General features: G+C 51.1%; 1 protein-coding gene across 2 annotated transcripts in view; it reads left to right on the top strand.

Moving 5' to 3' along the window:
* GALNT17 (polypeptide N-acetylgalactosaminyltransferase 17) overlaps nucleotides 1–23,061 on the top strand; it is a 212,294-nt gene that overhangs the window by 82,314 nt on the left and 106,919 nt on the right. Inside the window, exons 1-3 of one of the 2 annotated variants that reach the window (XM_053995480.1) lie at nucleotides 945–1,044; nucleotides 6,204–6,378; nucleotides 7,988–8,185. In XM_053995480.1, coding sequence (XP_053851455.1) covers nucleotides 1,023–1,044; nucleotides 6,204–6,378; nucleotides 7,988–8,185 — 395 coding nt within the window. In that variant the 5' untranslated portion in view covers nucleotides 945–1,022. Of the gene's footprint in view, nucleotides 1–944; nucleotides 1,045–6,203; nucleotides 6,379–7,987; nucleotides 8,186–23,061 lie in introns of those variants that run through there. The other variant, XM_053995477.1, reaches the window with a different exon arrangement.

Here is a 23,061-nt window from a genome sequence, read left to right as displayed (position 1 = left end):
AAAATCCCTCCTTGAAGGAGCAAGCTTGGGGAGTTGTAGTTTGAACCCCCTTCTCCCTTGAGCTGCGCATTACACTTCATAAAGACTCTTTTGGAGATTGCTTTTGTTTGTGCTTGTTGCAGGCTGTAATTCCAAAGGCAGTGTGCAGGTTGTGTTTGGGAGTGATAACGAGGTTCCCAGGCTGGTGGGGGGTGCAGCCATGTGCATCTCACAGCTGCACACTTTGTCTGTTGCTTAATCATCACCTGCTTTTTTTTTTTTTTTTTTTTTTTTTTTTTTTTTTTTTTTAGTTGTTGTTGTGTCTTTCAGCGTTTTTAATCTGGGATAACATCTCTTTGAAAAGCAAACCTTTCGGAATAAAGGAAACCCTCTGGATAAAAGGCTGCTTAAAGGAGCTGGCTACACCAGGGGAGACATGCCCAGGGCTGTAATTTGCTTCGGTCATGGCACCGAGGGATCCTCTCCTTGTTTTGCTCATTCCAGCGGCAGCAGCAGCGCCCATGCCCCCATCTCCTGGGAGCTGCTGGGGTGTTGGTGCTCAGAGGGGAGCTGCAAGGAGCTGAGTCACATCCCAGCCTTTCCCAGGGCTGAACAGTGCAGCCTGAGCAGGGGTGTTTAACTGGAGCTGACCTGGGCTGTCCCACTGCTGCTCAGCTCCGGGGCTCTGTGAGAAGAGCAGCAGAGCAGCACAGCGTGGGTTTGTTGGGGTGTCTGTGCAGGACAGGAGCTGGGATCCATCATCCTTGTGGGTCCCTTCCAGCTCAGGGTGTTCTTGATTCTCTTTGAGTTTTGCTGAACCAAATGAGCAGAGGCTTGAGCTGCGTGCCCTGACTGGGACCAGCTTTCTCTGTGAGAACTGATTCATCCTCCTGCTCCCCATGTCACATTTTCCTCTTGTCCAGCTGCAGGTAAAAAGCTTCAGAGACTCCCCTGGCTCTGAGTCTCCCTGAAAAGTGTTCACATTTATTTACTGCCTGCTGAAGGAGCTGCTTTAATGATTTCCTGCAGAAATCCCAGCCCTGATGGCTTTGGAGTTTCAGGCAGGTGAGAATGTGGGACAAGGGTGCCTGGGGTCTCCCATGGCACTGGAGCACTACCAGCCCTGACCCCTCCAGCGTTTCTGATAACACCTTGGCCTTTTCCCACCCAGCTGAGCCTGGCAAACACAAGGATGTTTTCCTTAGGGGTGTGGAGGTGTGGTCCTCTCCCAAGGACACCTGGCCAGTGCTGCACCTGCTCTTGGTAATTCCTTGAGCTTCTCTGGTGCTGCTGGTCTTTGCTGCTTTCTTTGTGTGGCTACAGGCAGTTCCCACCTTTAGTTCTGGGGCTACCACAGGATGTGGAGAGGTTTTGGGCAGGATTTGGGGTGGGGATGTGTCTTGGTTTGAAAAGACAGGTCTGCTAAGGAAGGCGGGAGCCTCCCCTGAAATGGAAAATGTAAACCCCCTCCCTCTGAATTATGATGATTTTGAAATTAAGGGGCTCTCAGGCAAAGGTATGGGAGTAGAAATAGCAGTTCTTTATTAGGAAAACTAAAAATACAAATGCAATAGTACAGACAAAAAAAGTCAACCAACCAAACAAAAAAACCCCACTGACAGGGTGAGAACAGGCCCTGGCAGGCTGTGGGTCAGGGTGGTGGCAGCAGTGCCATTCCATGGGGGCTCAGCCCTCCTGCAGTGCCAGCTGTGCTTCTGCTGGAGCAGGATCCTGGACAAGGCTGGAGTTTTCCTCTGAAGCTCCAGGGCTGCTGTGGATGGGCCTGGGCTCCCTCTGGGAATGCAGTGGAGAAGAAAGCTGCTCCTCTGGGAATGCAGTGGGCAAAGGCTGCTGTGCTGTTCCAAGGGCAGATTGGATCCAGGTAGGAATGCTTGGCTGCTCCCCTGGGCAGAGCCTCTCCCCATGGGATGCTGGAATTTTCTCAGCCGTGCAGGGACACTCAGTGGCCATGAAGAGAAGAGATCTCCTGGAGGGAGGATTGGCTGTGGGAGAGATAAAGAAAAGTGCCCAGTGAACAGCAGAGAACTGCCCCAGCTCTGACAGATGGCAATAGAATGCACATCCCCAGCTAAATCTTCCAACCTAAGACAGGATGGAGCAGTGGATGTTTCTGTGCTTGCAGGTGGGCTGATGTCCATGGTAGGATTACTTTCCTTGGCATCAGGTGGTTCCATTTCCCTGCAGCCACATTTCCTAGCTTGTGTAGGTGACAAAACAGTTTGTAAGAGATAATGTAAGTCATTGCAGCTGGCAGCTGGGCTTTTTAATGGAGCAACAGGTCCATTGGATTTGAGTTCCTTGGACTTGCCCTTCAGTGAAGATCAATAGGGACAGATGGAGAACAAAAGGCAGGATTGAAATCGAACCTTTTGGCATTTTCAGGAGCGTTTCTCTCTGCAAATCTTGCTGGGAAGCAGCTCATGCATCGGCAGAGATCAAACCTTCCAGACTGCATCCTGAATGCTGTGCTCTGAGGGAGGCTCCAGTTCCTCAGAGGATGCCTGAGTGTGTGAGGGAGGAGAGCCATGGGGTGCAGGAGAAAAGGGAGTCTCCAGGCTCCAGGGCAGTGTTGGACTGGAGTGAATTCCTGGTTGTGCAGCCTCTGTGGATCCACCACTGGAATCCTCAGGAGTGCAAGCCTGAAGGAGTGCTAATGCTTCTCTAGTCAGGGAGGATGAGGGGAGCTGGGGGCCACTGCTCTGTTCCCATCCTGGCTCCTGACCTCCTTTACATCCAGAGTCCCAGTTTCTGAGGCTGGTTATCCTGGCTCAGGCTCTCGTGGATGTTGTCACTGTCAGCCCTGTGAAAGCAGCACCGTGGCCCTGTGCCAGGCAGGGGTGGCAGTGCCAGCGAGTCCCTGAGCTGGAGGTGCTTTGTCCCTGCTGTAGTTTGTGTGGAGTCCTGGGAGGAGCAGATCCAAGGGCCAGGCTGTCCCTCTGTGTGACAGCTGCTCTCTGCTGCTGTCCCTTAGTGCAAGTCACAACCCCCTGGCATTCTGTTCCAGGCCTCCCAACCTTCCTGGTGTAGCTGGGACCTGTGTGCAGGTGCATCAGCTGGGCAGGAAACACTTCCTGAGCTGACAGGACAGGTGAAGAGCTTCAAGGTCAGCAGCAGCTCTGCAGGTCCTGAGGCTGGAGCTGGGTGTTCTGACAGTGCAGGGCACTCAGCGACTGCTGACTGAGGGAAACGTGGGTTAAAATCAGAGATAACATCACCTGACCTGTATTGGATGGGATTTGTGAGTCAGTGATGGTTTCCAGAGGTTTGAGCATGTCTGGTCCCACAGGATCAGCATCCCCAGGAGCAGAGGAGCTGTGCAGACACTGGGGTTCCCACTGGTGCTTCTCCACACAGCCACATCAGCCCTGCTCATTAACTCAGGCCAGGGCTCACAGGATGCTTGAACAGGAGTTTCTCATTAATTGTCCAAGGCCAGGTTGGACAGGGCTTGAAGCACCCTGGCCTACAGAGGGTGTCCTTGCTCATGGCAGGGGGTGGAATGAGATGAACTTTATCCCAAATCATTCTGGGATTCCTGGAGTCTGGCATTTCACTTTTGTTACTCAACACTGGATTTTCCACTCCTGCACTTCTGGGTGCTCTGGGGAATGAAATACAGAGTCCACCCTTCCGAGAGCCAGGGATGTGCCAGAACAGTGCTGTGCTCTGTGCCCTCTCCTCCCAGAGCTGCAGGACAGCTCAGAAGGGTGAGGCTGGCCCAGCTCAGTGCTGGGGTGCAGCCATCCTCTCCATGAGGGCTGCTCAGGCATGGAGGAAATGTCAGTTCTCCCCAAAAGCTGTGTGCTGTGGGCTGAGCCAGAATGGAGCAGAGGCAGGGAGCAAACCTGCAAATCTGTGTGAGGCTGTGCAGGAAATCCTTGTTGGAGAGAGGGCCTGGAAATGCATTTCCCACTGCTGGGCACTGCTTGTGTCTCTGGGTGCTGCTCCAGGTGGGCAGGACAGGCCCTTGGGGACAGCTGTGTCCCACGCTGGGCAGGACAGGCCCTTGGGGACAGCTGTGTCCCACGCTGGGCAGGACAGGCCCTTGGGGACAGCTGTGTCCCATGCAGAGGTGAGGGCAGGCCAGGTCCCTTGGGGACAGCTGTGTCCCACGCTGGGCAGGACAGGCCCTCCCTGTGCCAGTGTGCAGGGTCAGAGTGGTGCCAGCCACGGGCACCTGCCACAGCCCCGGTGCCATTGCACAGGTGCTGCTCTGGCCCCGTGCTCCCCTCAGGTCACTGTGCCCCTGCTGGCACCCAGGACACAGCAGAGGAGTGGCTGTGGCTGCCTGGGGACATTCTGAGGAGCTGCTGTCATACACTGGGGTGGGCACATGGGGCTCTCTGGGCTGACCCTGTGCTGCCTGTGAGCTGTGACATTACAACTCCTCTGTTTCACCGGAGCTTCACTCTGCTCTGAGCTGCTCAGACGATTCCCCAGGGGAGTTCTCACGTTTTCCTTCCGCTGAGATTCCACCTCCAATGTGAAAGTTGTTTTAATCACTCTGTGGTGCAGTGGTCTGCTGCATTAATGACTTACCTGCTGCCAAAGCCACATGAGATGCCAAGTGCTGTGCTTGTGGGGCTTCATCTGTCAAAAAAATCAGTGTCTTTGTCTCCTTAAAACCATTTGGGAGAGTTGTTGTCTCCATAAAATCCTGGTTTTGCTCTGAGTGGCTCAGCATGAAATGGAAGTTGCTGAGTTATGGATGTGTGTGATGCAGATGCTTTGAATTGAGGAAGGGGCTCATTTGCTTTATTCTTTTTATTCCCACTTCAGCATAAAAGAGAAAGGAGACTTTGGGGAAATGGAGATGTGAGGGGAAGCATCCCAGAAAGGCAGTGTGGAGAAAGCACATTTGCTGTGCCTGGAAGGAGGCGTGGCGGGGAAGGGAACAGATAATCCTTTTCCTTTGAAGATTTCAAAGCAGATAAGATTTGCTGTTTACTCCTTTGCTCTCCATTGTGTGTTTCCTTCATGTGGGACCCCACGTGTGCTCGTGTGTCTCGAGGATTTTACCATGCGGGTGATTAATGGTGACTTTCTTTTTCCCTCTTTATTTTTATTCCAGGAGAGAGAGAGTGCAGTGAAGGGTATTAGACTGTAATTTGAGGTCATGGATCATATCTTCATTTTCTGCTGTCCTGAAGCCTCATAGGGATGAAAGATACTCTCAGGAGCTGCTTTCATGGTGTTGAGAGTTTGTGTTGGTGCCCAGTGGCTTTGCTGAGCTTTCAGAACTCCTCTCTCCAGCAGACCTTTGTGCATTGAGCTGGTGCAACAGGCACTGAAAGGACTGAGGCTTCTCTGGGAGAGAACTGGCACTTTTCCAAAGGGTTGGAAAAACACACTGGTGTTTATCCTTTATCGTAACCTTCCATCTGCTTCCACCTTCAAAGCCCTCTGGGTCTTTTATGCTCAGATCTTGTACTCTGGAGGATTTCTGTGCTGGTGGTGGCTGAGGGCTGCAGGTGGTCCCTGAGGGTCTCAGGCACTGCACACACAGGCCTGGGAAAGCAGCACAGGGAAATGAGCTGCAGTGAACACGAGATATGTGGTGGGAGGATCTTCTGAACAAAGCCAGAATCCCCTTTCATCCCCTCACAAAAGCAAGGGGAATTTCAGCTTTTCTGGTGGCAAAACAAACAGCAAGTGCCAAGGCTGTAGTGGTGAGGCTGAGTGAAGAGGGCAGTGAAGCTCAGACATGGTTTTTATGTAGTTTGAGTCACTTTGGGTGAGCTTTGCAGCATTTCTAGCAGTGCTTTCAGCTCAAACCTCCATCAGGAGTTCAGAGTGCTGCTGTGTGCTGTCCATGGGTGACATCTTTCTATCTTTGTGTTTCAGTTCCATTTCTTTTAGTGCAGACTGTAAGTGTCCCCTCCCTGCCCTTGGCCTCTGAGGTGGCCCGTGGGCTCCTCAGTGGCCCAACAGCAGCGTTCTGGGCCACCTTGAACCTCTTCTGTGTGGGTTGTGTTCGGTCCATCTTGTGCAGGCCAGCATTGCTCGAGCCCAGGTGATTGTGTCACCTGGGAACAGGTTGGACTCGATGATCTTGAAGGTCTCTTCCAACCCTGTGATTCTGTGTCCCTCAGTGGGTGCAGGGGTGTTGCCCCAATGATCCTGCTGCAGTCCCTCCCCAGGGTGGGTTTGTCCCAGGTGGGAGCTGTGTCCCTGTCCCATGGGCTGTGTGTCCTTGTCCCCAGAGGAGCTGAAGGCGCCGCTGGAGGAGTACGTCAACAAACGCTACCCGGGGCTGGTCAAGGTGGTGCGGAACCAGAAGAGGGAAGGGCTGATCCGGGCCCGGATCGAGGGCTGGAAAGCTGCCACAGGCCAGGTCACCGGCTTCTTTGATGCCCACGTGGAGTTCACTGCTGGCTGGTAGGTGCTTGGGGGCTTGCTCGGGGTGGGGCATTAACCAGGGGAACATCCCTCCTTTTGTGTCCCTACAGAACCACACACAAGCCCACTGGCTTGTTAATCCCTCTCCAGGAGTCCTTCTGGATTCCTTCTGGATTGAATGGCATGGTGGGAACGTACGAGGAAAACTTCTCCTTGCCCTTGTTCCTTGTAATCCTTCTCTGTTCCTCCCCTTTGTGCGTGCACTTTCCCTGCTCCCTGTTTATGTTTTTCAGGATGATTTCCCATTCCCTTAGCCTTAAGTAATTCCTGCAAGTTTAAAAAAGCCCAGGCAGCAAGGGAATGAAGGAGAAAGTGTTTCCCACTTCTGTGCCCGTTGCTGGATCCCAGAGGGGAAGGCTCAGATGCTCTGGATTGATTTGTTTCCTCTGCTGCTGGGAATAAGAGCAGAGGTGCAGAAGCAGCAAAAGGTGTTTCATAAGGATTTTTTTTCAGAGAGGTTTAGAGCATTTGAGCTCAAGTGGCTTAAGTTTGATTCTATGTCATGACAGGAGCCTGAAAGGGAATTTTTTTTTCTTTAACCAAGTGTAAAAAGTAAATGGTCCATGTTTAGAAAAGTGGAGGTGGAAGAAGCTAAACTTGTATTGAATTTGAGCACAATAACAGCCACAAAAAAAAAAAAGAAACCCTCTATTTGCAGTTGTTAAAGGCAGAGTTGTGCACAGCTATTGAATCCTTTTTGATGACAGCGCAGCTGAAGGGGTTATTTTAGGAGCTGTTTGTGATGCTGGGATCTGTATTCCCAGTTGAACATTCCTCTCTCTGGTCAGTAAATCCTCACACCTGATTCACTGAGGACCTCCCATCGACTGAGCTCTTGAAGCTCTTTTCTAGGGGTAGAGAGGAGACATTTCTGCAGTGTGGGCTTGACTCTCCCTGTGTTTCCCACCTGCTGCAGTTACTGGGGGCACTGGGAGTGCCAGTTCCCCCAAATTCCCCCTGGTGTGGGCACTGACCCCAGGGCACTCGGTGGCTCTGGAGCTGCAGAGGTGAGGCTGAGCACACCCCCTGCTCTGAACATGTCCCAGAGATGATTTTTTTAGCTATAGAGTCATCAAACTGCATCCCAAGGGAAAAAAGACCCTTCAAACAGTCCTGCTTTCAAGAATGTACCCTGTTCTGCCCAGGGTTTTGGGATCTGGGGGAAGCTTGGGCTAGTTCAAGCGTGGTTTGAACCAAGCACAGCCTTCCTGCCCTGCTTTACAGAAGGGAAGGTTTCCAGCCAGGCTTCCCAGTCTGTGGACCAGGTTTGTATCCATCACAGGGAGGACATGGACCTGTTGGAGTGGGCCCAGAGGAGGAACACGAAGGGCTGCAGCACTTGTGCTCTGAGGACAAGCTGAGAGAGTTGGAGTTGTTCATCTGGAGAGGAGAAGGCTCCGAGTGGATTCCAGTACCAAAGGGAGCCCCCAGGAGAGCTGGAGAGGGACTGGGGACAAGGGATGGAGGGACAGGACACAGGGAATGGCTCCCACTGCCAGAGGGCAGGGATGGATGGGAGATTGGGATGGAACTGAGTGGAGCTGCAGTGAACTGAGGCTCTCTCTGTGTGCTTTGCCCCTTCCCCCAGGGCGGAGCCGGTGCTGTCCCGGATCCAGGAGAACAGGAAGAGGGTGATCCTGCCCTCCATTGACAACATCAAGCAGGACAACTTCGAGGTGCAGCGCTACGAGAACTCGGCACACGGCTACAGCTGGGAGCTGTGGTGCATGTACATCAGCCCCCCCAAGGACTGGTGGGACGCGGGGGACCCCTCCCTGCCCATCAGGTACGGCCGGGCTGGGGACACTCACTGCCCGGGGCTGGGACATTCACTGCCCAGGGCTGGGGACATTCACTGCCCGGGGCTGGGACATTCACTGTCCAGAGCTGGGACATTCACTGCCCGGGGCTGGGACATTCACTGCCCAGAGCTGGGACATTCACTGCCCGGGGCTGGGACATTCACTGCCCAGAGCTGGGACATTCACTGCCCGGGGCTGGGACATTCACTGCCCAGAGCTGGGGACATTCACTGCCCAGGGCTGGGACATTCACTGCCCAGAGCTGGGACATTCACTGCCCAGAGCTGGGACATTCACTGCCCAGAGCTGGGGACATTCACTGCCCAGGGCTGGGACATTCACTGCCCAGAGCTGGGGACACTCACTGCCTGGGGCTGGGGACATTCACTGCCCAGGGCTGGGACATTCACTGCCCAGAGCTGGGGACATTCACTGCCCAGAGCTGGGACATTCACTGCCCAGGGCTGGGACATTCACTGCCCGGGGCTGGGGACACTCACTGCCTGGGGCTGGGGACATTCACTGCCCAGAGCTGGGGACATTCACTGCCCAGAGCTGGGGACATTCACTGCCCGGGGCTGGGGACACTCACTGCCTGGGGCTGGGGACATTCACTGCCCAGAGCTGGGACATTCACTGCCTGGGGCTGGGGACATTCACTGCCCAGAGCTGGGACACTCACTGCCTGGGGCTGGGGACATTCACTGCCCAGGGCTGGGACATTCACTGAGCAGCACCAAGGAGGGCAGGGAGGTGTCCAGCTGCTGAGGGAGCCTGTGGGAGAGCTCGACAGGGACACACAGCAGCCTGGAGTGACAGGGGAAAGGGGAATGACTTCAGACAGAGCAGGGTTAGGTGGGATACTGGAAGGAATTGTTCCCTGGGAGGGTGGGCAGGCCCTGGCACAGGGTGCCCAGAGCAGCTGTGGCCGCCCCTGCATCACTGGCAGTGCCCAAGGCTGGACTTTGGGGTTTGGAGCAGCCTGGGACAGTGGAAGGTGGCACGCGGTGAGCTTTGAGGTCCCTCCCACCCAAACCATTCCATGGTTCTATGAAAATGCAGGAAGATGAAGTGAGGAAGCCACTTGGAGAGGCAGGGACAATGTCATAACCCCCACCAACTCTGTGACATGAGCTAGGGAGGGTTTGGAAGGGTGTAGAGATTTGGAAAAGCGTGTTGGTAACAAACCCACTGAGGAGGTGCATGAGCTGTGCAGGTTTGTCCAGGCTTGTGTGGAAGTGCCGGTGACAAAGTGGCTTTGCCTCAGTTCCAGTGTTCAGCCTGTGCAAACCATGAGGAGCGAGGGGATGGTTCCCGTGTGATGGACTGAATGGGGATCCATGGGACACAGCACTGTGTTTGCTCAGTGGAGAGTCCCTCTCCTCCCAGGGCAAGCTTTGGGAAAATGTGTCTCAGGCTGTTGTAACACTCCAGCTGAAGGGTTGGCAGCTCTGAACTGTGCTCCAGCCCTGCTGGGCTTCAGGGGTGCCCAAAACAAGAGCAGGAGGGGAGGGAAGAGCTGGCTGTGGGTGGGAGCTGGGGCTGCTCTGTGTGCGCAGCTCAGAGGTTTTCCCTTCACATCCCCCAAATATCACAGTGATGCTCTGATCAGGAGTGGTGTCTGGCCAGGTGGGTGGGATCCACCTGGATCCCAACATGCTCTGTCTGGAGAAGCCTTGTCCTCAGGCACAGAGCAGCTGCAAGAGTGCAGATCCCTGCCTGATGGGAATCCTGAACCCAAACAATTCTGTTTTGGTCACTGACATAATCCCTGGAAGCTGAAATTAGGTCTGTTCCCATTCACACAGAGTCCTCTTGTTGCTCCTTTGGCTCCCTTGTCCCAGGCAGCACATTCAGCCCTCAGTGGAGGAATTAATTTAGTTCAGAGTCAGTTTATTCTGGACAGGAGTCAGGGCTTTGACAAATAAACAATTATTTTAACCAAATTCAGACTGCTGGACTAGGTAAAGAAGGGCTGGGCCATGCAGAAGGCAAAGCTGAGGAATCCAAGAGCCTTTGCAGGTGAGGTGTGAGCAGTGTGGTGCTGGCAGCTCCTGCTGGAGCCTCTGGAGGGTGATAAAAGTGGATCAACACTACTGGAATACTTTCTCAGCCAGTAAATATAAAAGGGAAGAAAGAACAAACTCTTTTATTAAACTAAAGTGGTGCAATTGTGAATTACAGGAAAGCTTTGGTACAGGGAGTGTCCCCTGTAATTGTGACACGACCCTGGGAGCTGGCTGGGCTTCAGCACCTCTCACTGGAGGTGACTGAGGAGACTGGATCCCCAATGTGACATTTAAAGGCCTGGTGACACCTTTTGCTCTGTTACACCCACAGAATGGGGTTGGAGTCTGTGCCATGCCCTTAGGGGATGGTTAAGCACAAGCTGGGGCAGAGCCCGTGGGGAGGGACAGCTTTGGTTTGGGGAAGGTGTGTGATGGCAGGGGAGGTGAGGTTTGGCTGGTTTTTGGAAGGTGTTTGATGTGAGGGCAGGTGAGAAGGCAGAGAGTGGAGAGCTGAGGAGTTTCTGAGCTGAGAAAACTCCTGTGGGGAGCTGGAGGGTTGGGTGCTCAAGAAGAGATGGAGTGGGGAGGTCAGGACCTACACCAGGAGGATTTTGGTTCTTTAGGATGTCTTTCCCCAGGCTCCCCAGTACGAACCAGTTCAGAGGTTACCAATGAGCCAGGAGCAAATGGGGTCACAGGGATGTTGGACACTTCTCACAGCTCCACATTTTTCCTTGCTTTGGTGGTGAGAGGCAGAGGTGCTGCCTGGGGGTGGATCTGCTGCTGATCTGCAGTAGAGATGAAGGGTTTGCTCTGGAGGTGGCTCCTGCTGGCCAGCAGGTCCTGTTAGGCTGTTCTGGTGCTTGCTTTATGTTAACAGAATGTAGGGATGGTGCTAAAATCTGAGCAGGGCATTGAGCATCACATCTCTGCATTTCAGCTGATTGCAAACACTGGCAGGAGGAGCTGGGAGAGGTTTTTATCTGGGGTTCCTGCAGCCTTGGTGCACCCCTCACATCCCTTTTGGAGACAGCCCTGGAGCAGGGGATGCCCCATTGTCCCCAGCTAGGCAATCCCAGGGATCTGCCCCTCAGCTCTGAGCACTGCTGAGTGGAAGGAACATGAAGAAGAGATCAGAGCAGGGTTCTGGAGGCACCTTTGTTAAAGGCATCTGAAATGTGGATTCTGCAGCTGAGGCCCCGGGGGTTTGAGGAAGCCAGGGGAAAGGACACAGCCCTGAGACACCTAGGAACCTCCCAGCCATGTTAAATAAAAAACATGTAAAAGCACTAAAGTAACATTTTCATGTTAAACCACTGAAATACCATTGCTAGCAGGCACTGGGGGAGGATGAGGAGGAAGATAAATGGGCAGTGTCCCCAACAGGAAGCTAATGACACGTGCTGTCCCTTTGTGTACCCACACATGGAGCAGAAATAATGACTGCAGTTATTTCTTTGTCACACCATGCTCTGAAAATCCTGCACTTTGTAGCGATGTTTGCATGGAAGGGATACAGTGCAGTGCTCCATGTAATTATGCACGGGATTAGAGGAAATTTGGAAATTATAGCATACAGAGGTACATTAGTTTTTAAGAGATACTTTAGGATAAAAGGGTGGGAGTGAAGTAAAGCAGCTTATTCCCTATTTTTGGGTTTACTCTTGGTGCATGGGGAATGTGGCAGCCCCAGGAGGAATTCCCTGCCCACCAGAGCTGCTCCAGCCCTGTGAGCCCAGAGGTGACCAGATACATTCAGTGGGGACTGGAGACGGAATATGGGAATGTTTTGGGGCAATTTTCTCTCCTGGCTAATTCCCAGATATGATTATCCAGGCAGAGAGCTGATGGCCTCTTTGAAATGAAATTTGTCTAAAATATGGCCCAGTCTCAAACTGGCTCCAGGCTTCTGCTTTATCCAGTAATATCCTGCAAGAAATAGCCTCCCTTAATCTCTGGGAGAAATGCTGCTGTAATACCTGGGGTCTGCAATACATCAGCTGTTGTATTTTTGTCACCTTAACATTTTAAATGCAGATACACCAAAGATCCCCCCAGTCTCAGCACCAGCTGGGCCTGGTTTCACAGCCAGGCTTTCCTTGCCAGGCTCTGCCTACCTCTGTGCAGGAGATAAAATTGTGATTACAGGGTAATGGATCATGTCTGAATTAGCTCTGCCGGAAAAGGCAGACAGAAAATGACATTTTAGATGGTCATCACAGAGATCCTCATGTCCAGCAGAGTGAGCTCCTGCAGAGCTGGTGGGATTTCCTGCTGCTGAGGTGTGTTAGGAGGGGATCTGTGCCTGCATTCCATGCCTGGATGGGCTTTGCTGTGGAGTTGTAGCCAGGATTTATCCAGATATTAATGATAGGCATTGGTCAGAGTTTGCTGAGGGTCCAGAAAACCTTTGAGGCCACAAAAAAATGGAAGAAAGCTGATGCTTTCAGATTCCTGTGGGAAATCCAAGTGAGATCTTTGGAGATGCTGTGAATCAAATTGATGACCTGGTCCTGGCGTTTCTCATGGTGGGATCCAGCTTTTTAGCATCTTCAGCAATGATTTATTTCCCACTGACAAAACATGAGCTTTTTTTGAGGTTCATTGAGGTCTGGAGCATGTTGTTGTTTCACTGGTGTGAACCCCAGAGCCAGCAGCTCCTCCTGCCTGACCTGGTTTGGTTGTGTCACATCAGCTTTGGTCAAAAAGCTGCTGGAATCTGGGAGATTTCTGGCTCCGTGTGCTGATGGTGCTTCAGTGGCAGCCCCAGGATTTGTAATTCCAGGTGTGAGGTACTGGTGGCTCCAGGGATCTGGTCCAGGAAAACAATGAATGCTCTTCTGCCCTGGGTCTCACCCAGGAGCCACGGAGTTCCCAGAATCCCAGAATCACTGGGTTGGAAGAGACCTTCAAGATCATCGAGTCCCACCCAGCCCCAACACCTCAGCCAAACCATGGCACTTCCAGTGTGTTTTAAACACCTCCAGGGAGTGAATATGGAGCAGCCCTGGGGCTGAGGGACACCCACCCGAGCAGGGAAAAGGGCTGGGCACGCTCTTCTGCTGGCAGGAATTGCCAGAGCTGAGCTCTGCTGCCTGGTCCCGCTGTCAGTGCAGTCACAGAGCCCCTGAGGCTGGAGCAGCTCCCCAAGAGCCTCCAGTCCAGTCCCTGAGCAGGTGCCCGCATGCCCAGCACAGTGGGAGATGCCACATCCATCCCCAGCACCACCCTGGGTGCCCTGGATCATTTACAATACATTGAATTTCCTTACTTTCTCTTGCATTTTCCATTCCAAAAATGCTCGCACTGACAGAACTTTAATCTGAGCCCAAGTCACAAAAACAGCCTTTATTTGATGTCAGAGTTGCTTTAGAAATGGAAAGAGTAAACAGGATTTGGCCTTTAATTTGTGAAGGGTTTTGATTTTCCACACATGGCTGTGCAGAGCGGTGGGGGCAGAGCTTAAAATTTAAAGTTTTAAAATATAATAATATATGTAAAACAAAATTAAAATATTAAAACAAAACCTAATCCTTCTGCTTCACCTTCTTCTTCACCTTCTTCTTCATAAGTTTAAATAATAGCATATAATTAAACAGAATCTACATTACAAAACATAATTATTAAGTTAAAAAGAAAAATAATTTAAATTAAATTTCTTAATGAAGTAGTTTTTCCTTTAAAAACCTTATAAAATAAATACAAAACTATTTTATAACTTATTAATAAAATACTATAAAACTCACAACTTCTAAAACTATAATGTAAATAAAAATAATAAACATCTAAATCTAAACACAAAATACCACCTCAAACACCTTCAATCCCAACTCTAAAAAAAAAAAAAAAGTTAAAAAACCAACACCAACTTTTAGGTTAAAGTGGACTTTGGACAGGGCTACGCTGCAGATGTTTTATGTGGCACTTCATCTTTACTGCTGCTGGAAGACAAAAGCTCATTTAATTAGAATTAAGATCATTGTGAGGAGGAAATGGGGTTTGAGAGTTATGGATTGTGAAAGAACAGAAGGGCTGATAGGTTTGGGGTTTTTTTATAAAGGTGAAAATAATGTTAATTAACCCAGCCCGTTACCTGCTGCCTCAGCCTCAGCCTCACAAATGTTAATGAATTTGCTCTTGCAGTGTACTTAGGAAAGAGCAAACTTCATCCCAGGTGTGGGAATGGTGCAGGGGTGGAGATGGGACAAACAGAGGGGTTTTAGGTTACTGAATACGGCCCAGGGGTGAAGGTTCTGCTGCTAACAAGGTGTTTGTGTTCAACTAAAGTGCTCCTCAGTCACAGAGCTCAGGTGGTGCTGAGCTGTCCCTCTCTGCTGCTGGCCTTTCATTTGGGGTGGGACCTTAGGGGCTTGGGGTGGGATCATTGTTATATTTATTTATTCATTCCAGAAACCACTAACTATTGATTTTTCCATGGGGCTTCCTGCAGCCCTCATCCCATGATGGTGTTCAAAAGCCCAAAGACTCAGTGCTTTCTTTTTTTTAATTAAATAAATGCTGTTTCTTTCCTCTTTTACTCCAACCTCTGGGACTTCTTTCAGGCCACTGTAAGAGCCTGAAACTTTTGTGCACACAGGATTTGCACAAACTCTGGAATAGCCAGAGGAATAGAGCTCTTGGGAATAACCTCTACTGACATAAAATGATGGAAGAGGATCTCCATGGCTGGGACAAGACGTTCCTGTAGCACATCCCCACCCTTGCAGGGTTAGCAAGGTGCACATCAGACCCTCAGAAAAAGATTTAGACAGGTTTTCTTAAACCCTTATAAATATTTCCACCACCACAGGAGTGCTCAAGGTGGCAGGAGGCAACTCAGGGATGGTGCAAACTGTTGGACACAAGTGTGAGGAAAAGGCAGAATTTTAAGGATATTTCCTGGCTTTCTGTGGGTTTGTTTTGAAAAAAATCTTGAGGCATTTGTACAAAATGCTGAATATTTTTTAAATTGGTTCTTTCTGGTTTAACATCTCCAAACTGCAGGAAGATTCCTGTTTCTGTGTGAAGATGGTTTAAAATGTTCTCACTCTTCTGGCATTTGGAAGGTGAGAGGAAGATTTCCATAGGAGCCAAATGTGGGGTGGTGAAATGAGAATTTGTTTTCAGAAACCTCACCTGGAATATGTGAGAAGATGCTGGTGTCAGGTGTTTGTTTAGAGGGATGGGATGGGATGGGATGGGATGGGATGGGATGGGATGGGATGGGATGGGATGGGATGGGTGGGAATGTCCCAACAGCTGCAGAAGGCTCATGGAACTCTTCAATGGCTACATATAAAACTTAAACAAATAAAATTTAAATCAAACAGGAAGATAAATTGTTGGCAGTGGTGATCCTCCCCAGGCTCTGAAGCTGCTCTCCTCGAGCAAAGCTCTGTGTTGGCCACCCAAATGCTTCATCTCCCTTGAAGTCAGGTTCTCCTCCATCCCTGCACTGGCTGCAGTTTCATGTCAGGGCTCAGCATCATTTCCACCAAAATCCATCGATCCCCAAATGAATTTGGGCCAGACCTTGGTCCAGCATAGGAACAACATGGATTTGTCCAAGGCCAGGCTGGACAGGGCCTGGAGCAGCCTGGGACAGTGGAAAGTGTCCCTGCCCATGGCAGGGATGGCACTGGTTGGATTTTAAATGCCTTCCAACCCAAACCCTTCTGGGATTCTCTGGCTCTTTCCCAGGCAAGGTTTGGTTGGTGCTTCTGGAAGGAGCTGCTGCAAACACCTCAAGAAATCAGACCCATCCATCCCTAGCTCCTGGAGATTTGTGCTTCCAGGGATGTGAAGCTGAAACCTAAGGTTTGATCACTCCTGGCTGGTATGGATAATGAAGGTTTCTGAAAACCTGAAAACAAATAAGAGAAGAATCGCAGAATCACAGAGTATTTTGGGTTGGAAGTGACCTTAAAGATCATCTCATTCCACCCTCTGCCATGGGCAAGGACACATTCCACTATCCCAGGCTTCTCCAAGTCCTGTCCAGCCTGGCCTTGTAGAGAAGAAATGGAGGGACTTTTTTTTTTTTTTTTTTTTTTTTTTTTAAATTAGTGTCAGTCTTGTTTGGGCTTGGAATGTAGGAGAGGGAAGATTTAGGTCAGAATCACGACCTCAATAACTTTGTCATCCAGCTCCAGATTAAATTAAAACCATCAAGTGCTTTATCAGCTTCTAAAGTACTCCAGCAAGAACCTCTTCAGTGTTCTCAGTTTGGGTTTTCCTTTTAGTGCTGAGGGTTTTTTTGGGGATGATTTGAGGCCATATAGTAAAAATTTTAATTGACTTTCTCGATTTTTATGTTAACGGTACTGGGAGGAGTGATCCTTAACTGGCTGCACAAAGTGACTTTCACTCCCTGGTGTGCTAATTTGAAGCTCTTAAACTTCCCAGAGATTCCCTGCGGTGTGAGAAAGCTGCCATGGACATGTTGGAGCTCAGGTTGCTGCTGTTGGGCTTCTTTATGAGGAATTCTTCATCTGCTGGTTTTTAATGCCACCTAATTTAGTGCCAAGTGTAAAAGAAGGCTCTGTAATAATTTGTGATGGTGTCAGGTTTTACAAGATGGGCAGATTGATGTCACTGCCTGGGGAGCCTGTGCTGAGGGTGCACCTGAGGCTGGTGCCCCCGGAGCTGGCTGGCAGCAGCCCAGGGATGAGGAAGCTCCCCGTGGATGTCAGTGCTGGATCTCATTTCAGGTCTCTGTATTCTTGGAGGATTCCCCTCGGGATTGGCTGCATCCAGAGCAGAGATCCAAACCTTGCTGAAACCTGGCAAGGACCCCACCCAGCCCCAGGGTTTGGGAGAGGGCCCAAAGCTGTGTGATTCTTCTATGAATTAGGGAAAAGCTTCTGGAGTGGAGGATCTGTGTTTGTGCAGCTTACCAGTGTCATGGGCACAATTGTCATCAGAGCCACCATGGTGGTGTCACAGGGACACAGCAGAGGGACCTGAATGGGCTCGTGCCTGGCCTCTTTGGCCAAGTGACCTTGAAAAAAGCAGTGTTTGAGCCTCTTTGGGTAGGACATTTGGGGCATGGAGTGGGATTTGGGTTCGGTACTAAATACCTGCCCCAGAGAAGGCTGTGCCTTTGCTGGAACGGGGGAGATCCACCCTGGGTGCTGAGCCTTCAGGCCAGCTTGGTGCAGATGGAACCCCCTGGAGCCCTGCCCAGCCTTGGGTGGGACTTGTGGTCATCAAAACATTTCCCTGCTTTGCCTGAGAAGGGGCTGTCTGGAGTCAGGAAAGTCATTTGGGGATTCCTTGGCTGTTCCAGTGATTCCTGGATGAAAATAAATGCAGGCAGTCTTCCTCTGCTTTTTGATGATGGTGCAAATACCATCATCGTTCTGGGAATCAGGGAACACTTTTTAAAGGTTTTATGGGTGTGATTGTCCTGCTCTGCTCTGCTCTGCTCTGCTCTGCTCTGCTCTGCACTGGGGGCAGTTTGGGGCAGTGTAAGACAGATCCAGAGTGACTGGAGACAATCCAAAGGAAGGACAGGGAGATGGGGAAGGGCCTGGAGGGGGTTGTTGGGGTGTCTGTGCAGGGCTGGGAGTTGGATCCATGATCCTGTGGATCCCTTCCAGCTCAGCATATTCTGTGATCCTACAAAACCATTATTCTTGGCCAAATCAAGTGTTATTCCTAAAGTTAAACCTTAAAGGCCTCCTTCAAGCACCAGCCAAGCCCAGCTTTTCCCTGAAGGGCCTTGAAAACTGGGCAGGGACATTGAGCCTCTGGCTTGTCCCTTCAGGAGAACAGAGCTACAGGCAAGGGAGCCAATTCTCCTTCCTGAAGGGAGCCGTAGTTTATTGGTAGAAAATGCTCATGTAATCCATTTTTGTGAAGAAAACCACGCTGGCCATACTGGAAGCGTTTGCTTTTGTATTTTTAGAGCTTTGCATAAGAAAATTATTTTGATTAAAAAAGAAAAAAAGATTATGCTCCTGGTTGAAAAAATAAAAAATGCTCGCACTGACAGAACTTTAATCTGAGCCCAAGTCACAAAAACAGCCTTTATTGATGTCAGAGTTACTTTAGAAATGGAAAGAGTAAACAGGATTTGGCCTTTAATTTGTGAAGGGTTTTGATTTTTCAGAGGCATTAAAGAGACAGAAAAGATGGGTATTGAATTATTTAACAATTGCGAAAATTAAGCTTCGGAGAGCCTGTTTTCACTGCAATAATCTTATTAATGAAAACAAAACAATCTGGGGCAGCACCAATATTCGGAGCTCATACCCTGCTGCTGAATTGTTTCCGAGTGGTCCATGAAATGATTTTGGAAGTCAAAGCCAAGCTGAGCCTTTTCTGTGGTCTGTTCACACTTCCCAGGAGAAAGCTGCTGTTGATGGATTATCCAAATATATTTTCCCTCTAAATCCAAAGCAGAGGGGGAAAATATGCGATGAGGAGTTGGGGGAATTTAGCTCTTTGAATTTTATTTTCATTGGCAGATGGTTTTTAAGTGATTTATTGGCCAAAACCAATCAATTTTCATTAGAAAGCGAGTATTTAATGACTTTGGGGGTGGGGACTGGAAACAAAGAAGTGATAATCGAGCTGGGTGACACAGCAGAGCAGCCCTTCATCAAACAGACTTTAAAGAGTGTTTGAGAGCCAGTGCTGAGGGCGATGATTTCCTTTCATGTGCGCTTTCATTCACTGTCCTTTGCAGTCAGTGGTGCATAAATAGACCTAGATTGAATTAAAGGAAAAATGGATCCCTGCTCTCATCCTCACGGGCTGCAGCAATCTGTACTGGATGCCCTGGGACCTCCCAGCTGGCTCTGCCTTGGAGCACGGCAGGTTTTATAAACTCCCACTCCCTCCCTGCCCTGAGCCCAGACCTGCTGCTTTCTCCTGGAGAGTCTGAACTAAATCCTGCTGAGGTTCCACCTTGGGATGCTCTCCTGGTGCTCCTGGAGTGTGTGCCCAGGGCTGTGAGCAAACCCAGCCAGCCACAGCCACCTCCCTTCATCCCAGCACAGGTTTGGAAACCTGGGGGAGAGCAGTTGGCAAGGTCCTGATGGTCCCTGGGACCCCACCTGCAGAGCTGCCCCGGGCCCAGCACAGGCAGGAGCTGGAGCTGCTGGAGGAGCCCAGAGGAGGCTCCAGGATGAGCAGAGAGATGGAGCAGCTCTGCTGGGAGGAAAAGCTGGGAGAGCTGGGAATGTTCACCTGGACAGGAGAAGCTTCGGGGTGACCTCAGTGTGACCTTCCAGTGCCTGAAGGAGCTCCAGGAGAGCTGGAGAGGGACTGGGGACAAGGACATGGAGTGACAGGACAAGGCAGGTGGCATTAAACTGAGAGTAGCTTTAGATGGGATATTGGGATAGAATTTTGGGTGTGAGGGAGGTGAGGCCCTGGCACAGGGTGCCCAGAGCAGCTGTGGCTGCCCCTGGATCCCTGGCAGTGCCCAAGGCCAGGCTGGACAGGGCTTGGAGCAGTCTGGGACAGTGGGAGGGTGTGGAGGGAGATGATCTTTCAGGTTCCTCCCAAGCCAAACCATTCTGTGACTCCGTGACACCTGTGGGGGCACCCACCCTTTCCCCTCCTCAATTTGGGGATGAACAACTCCAAAGCTGGGATTTGCTGCTTTCTGCAGCCAGACTGGCCCTTGGTGGAGTTACTGCTGGGCTCCTGCAAAGCACAGCTTGAGCACTGGAGGACTGCACTGCTGCCAGGGGAGTTCTGGTGTTCCCGTGGAAGTGAGGTCACCCAGGAACATGTTTTAGTTGCTGTTTTTTGAGGCTCCAGATCCTCTCAGTGCCTGGAAATGACACACCTGGGGCTGGCTCTGGGCTGCCTAGCCCATTTGTAGGAGCATTATCAGCCCTGCTCATCCTGAAGGGCTTGGTGAGGTGCTGGCTCATCCCTGCTCCCACCTTCCCCACCATGAACCCCTCAGGGTTGTGAACCCTACCTGGGGTGTGAACCCTACCTGGAGAGGCCACGAGGTGGGGGGGAGTCCTCTTAGCTCATTAGGATTTCTGGGCTCTCCAAATCAGCACCCTCTGTGCCTGCTGAGAGGAGCTGGGCAGAGGGAATGTCTGTCCAGGGCAGCAGGCTGGGAGCAGCTCTGGCCGAGGTGTGCAGTGACAGCTGAGGCAGCTGCAGACCCTGTGTGGGTCCTGTGGTGCTTAATGAACACCGTGCTCACATCCCTGGTGCCTTGTAGCTGCTCTGCTGCTCAGAAAACGAGCAGGTCCTTGCTAATGAGCACTCAGGTCGGGGCTGTTCTGAGCTGGATCTGACTCCTGCTGGATTTGCTGTGATTCATGCCTGGGCACACTCAGCTCTGCTGGGGACACGGGGCTGCTCTGAGCCTGGCACAGAGAGCACAGAAACTGGGGGTGTGTGAGGGGGCTGGGTCTGCTCTGGACTTGTCTGCCCCGGGAGAGCAGCCCTGCAGCCCATCCCCTCCCTTCTTTAGGCCTGGTTTAAATTTGCAGCTGTTTGGGCTTTAGTACTGGTCTGGCATGGCATTAACCCAGCACAGCCCACAGCTCTGGCTGGCAGGGTGACATCCCTGCTGGACACCAGCCTGCCCTGTCCTTCCCCTTCCTTTCTGCACTGTCTGTGCTTTCTCTTCAGGAAAAGGTACTTAGGGAGGGGAAAAGAAAAAGACACAAAGTATTTAGGTGAACATCTGTTTTGTGTGCTGCCATAAGACCTCAGAGTTCTGTAGCTGCAGCAAGCTGGTCTGAATGGGAGAGCTGGGCTTAGGAGGAGGGTTTGGTGCTGGGAGGAGGTGGCACAGGGTGGGCCCCACATCCAGAGCAGCCCCCACAGAGGTTCCTCACTGCCTGCAGAGAGGGAGGCTCAGGTTTGCTCTGTCAGTCCTTCCCAAAGTCACCGCTGGGACTGTCTGGAACGAGCTCTTCCCTCTGCTGAGCAGGGATTGATGCCTGCAGAGGCACTGGGCAGGGCACTGGTCCCTGCTGTCCCCGTGCCCTGCCAGTGCCAGCACAGCTCTGTTCTGGCCATTAGAGAAGCCCTCAATCACAGCCAGGTGTGCAGCCCTGATGGCCTTCCTGGGCTCCCTGGTTAACACTGCTGCTCCTGCCAGGCCCTGGGAGGAAAGAGCAGCTGACAGGTTTCCCAGATTCTCCACAAATGGGATTTAGTGGCTGCGTGACCCCATGGTTCTGGCTTCTTTTTTAAGGGAAAGTTCTGGTTTTTTTCCTATTGCAATGACAGAACTTTTTCTTAAGGTGTGGGAAGTCAGCTAAGGCAGGGTGCCATGGAATTGTGAATTCCTCATGGTACAAACTCCATGCAGGCAGAACTAAAAACTTGGAGAACTGCAGGCTCCAGGGAAGGTGCCACATCAGATTTTGAAACTGTGGCAGTCCTGATGGGACTGCAGTTGAACCATGAAATGTGTCAAGAACATTTGCTGCCAAAACAGAGGCAGAAGCAAAGGCTGTCACTGAGAAGGGGTTTGGGGATGCAGCTTGATGCCTTTTGCTCTAAGTTTGGAGGAATTGGGAAGCTCCCTGTTGGGCTGTGTGCATGGAAGGGACAATAAAGGCAGATTGGAATGGAGTAGTTGATGCAGGAAAATGGGACTGTTAAAAACTGCTCTTCCCTGCATGTGTTGGCATTTCCAAGATCAAATTGTTGGTTCTTCCACTGTCCCAGGCTGCTCTAAGCCCCATCCAGCCTGGCCTTGGGCACTGCCAGGGATCCAGGGGCAGCCACAGCTGCTCTGGGCACCCTGTGCCAGGGCCTACCCACCCTCACAGGGAAGGATTTATTCCCTATCTTTAACCTAAATTTCTCCTCTGGCAGTATGACCCCATTCTCCTTGTCCTGTCCCTCCAGGTCTTGATGCAGGGTCCCTCTCTGGCTTCCTCGTTGCCCCCCCAGACCCTGGGAGCTGCTGGGAGGTCTCCAACCACCTCCTCTTCCCCAGGCTGAGCAATCCCAGCTTTCCCAGCTGTGCAGAAGTGCTCCAGTCCCCCCATTAACCTCATACAGCACCTCCCCTGAGGCTCCCTCTCCTTCCCAGGGAATTGGGATGTCTCAGTGCATTTCCTGCTCCTTCTTGGCAAAGGAATGGGATGGGAACACTTCCTGAGAGCTGGATCAGCCCCGTGTTTAGGCTTATCTCTCTGCTTCAGTTGATAGATGTGTGGGTATCATCTCCAAAGCAGAAAATAAACAACTCCAGGAGCTCTGAGTTCTGTATTTTCTCTCTGTCTGTAGGCAGCTGCTCTTGTATGTGGGCAGTCATGGCCTTGTCACTTTTCTGAGAGGGAACAAAATGAAAAATCTGGCGTTTTTTAAGATGACAAAGTCTGCTGAAGCTCTTTCCCCTTCCTCAGAGTGAATTTCAGGATCTAGGTCTGTCTAATCCACAAGATATTTTGTTTCCTTTGTGTTGCAAAGCTCTCTGTCAAATGCCTGGTGTCCTCTAGAATATTCCTGCTGGAAGAAAACGTGTTTGGAAGGAGAGAGGAGCACACAAGGTGCAATGTTAAGGATGAAATCCTCTTCTGGGATTCCATGATTCATTCCCGGTCTGAGAGCCCTGAGCTGGTGTTTGAAGCAGCTTGAAGAGCTCTGGCTGAAGATGCTCGAAAAATAAAGTGGGAAGGAAGGAGAGGAGAGATTCCAGCTCCTTTTGGAACAGGAATGAGGATGATGGGGAAGCAGATGGCTGCTTTGCTGATTGTTCCATCTCATCTGGGGATGGGGACTTGCAGTTATTTCCAGGAAAAATCACTGGGGAATCCATGGGAACAGGGGTACTACAGGATTAGCAGTTTTTGTGGGCTGTGGCACCAGGCTGGTGTCCCTCACATCTTCATCCAAAGGGGCTCTCAACG

This window comes from Vidua macroura, chromosome 20 (assembly GCF_024509145.1).
Source record: "Vidua macroura isolate BioBank_ID:100142 chromosome 20, ASM2450914v1, whole genome shotgun sequence".
Taxonomy (NCBI): Eukaryota; Metazoa; Chordata; class Aves; order Passeriformes; family Viduidae; genus Vidua; species Vidua macroura.
The sequence above is the reverse complement of the archived record's forward strand: the minus strand, read 5'-3'. Positions and strand labels throughout refer to the sequence as shown.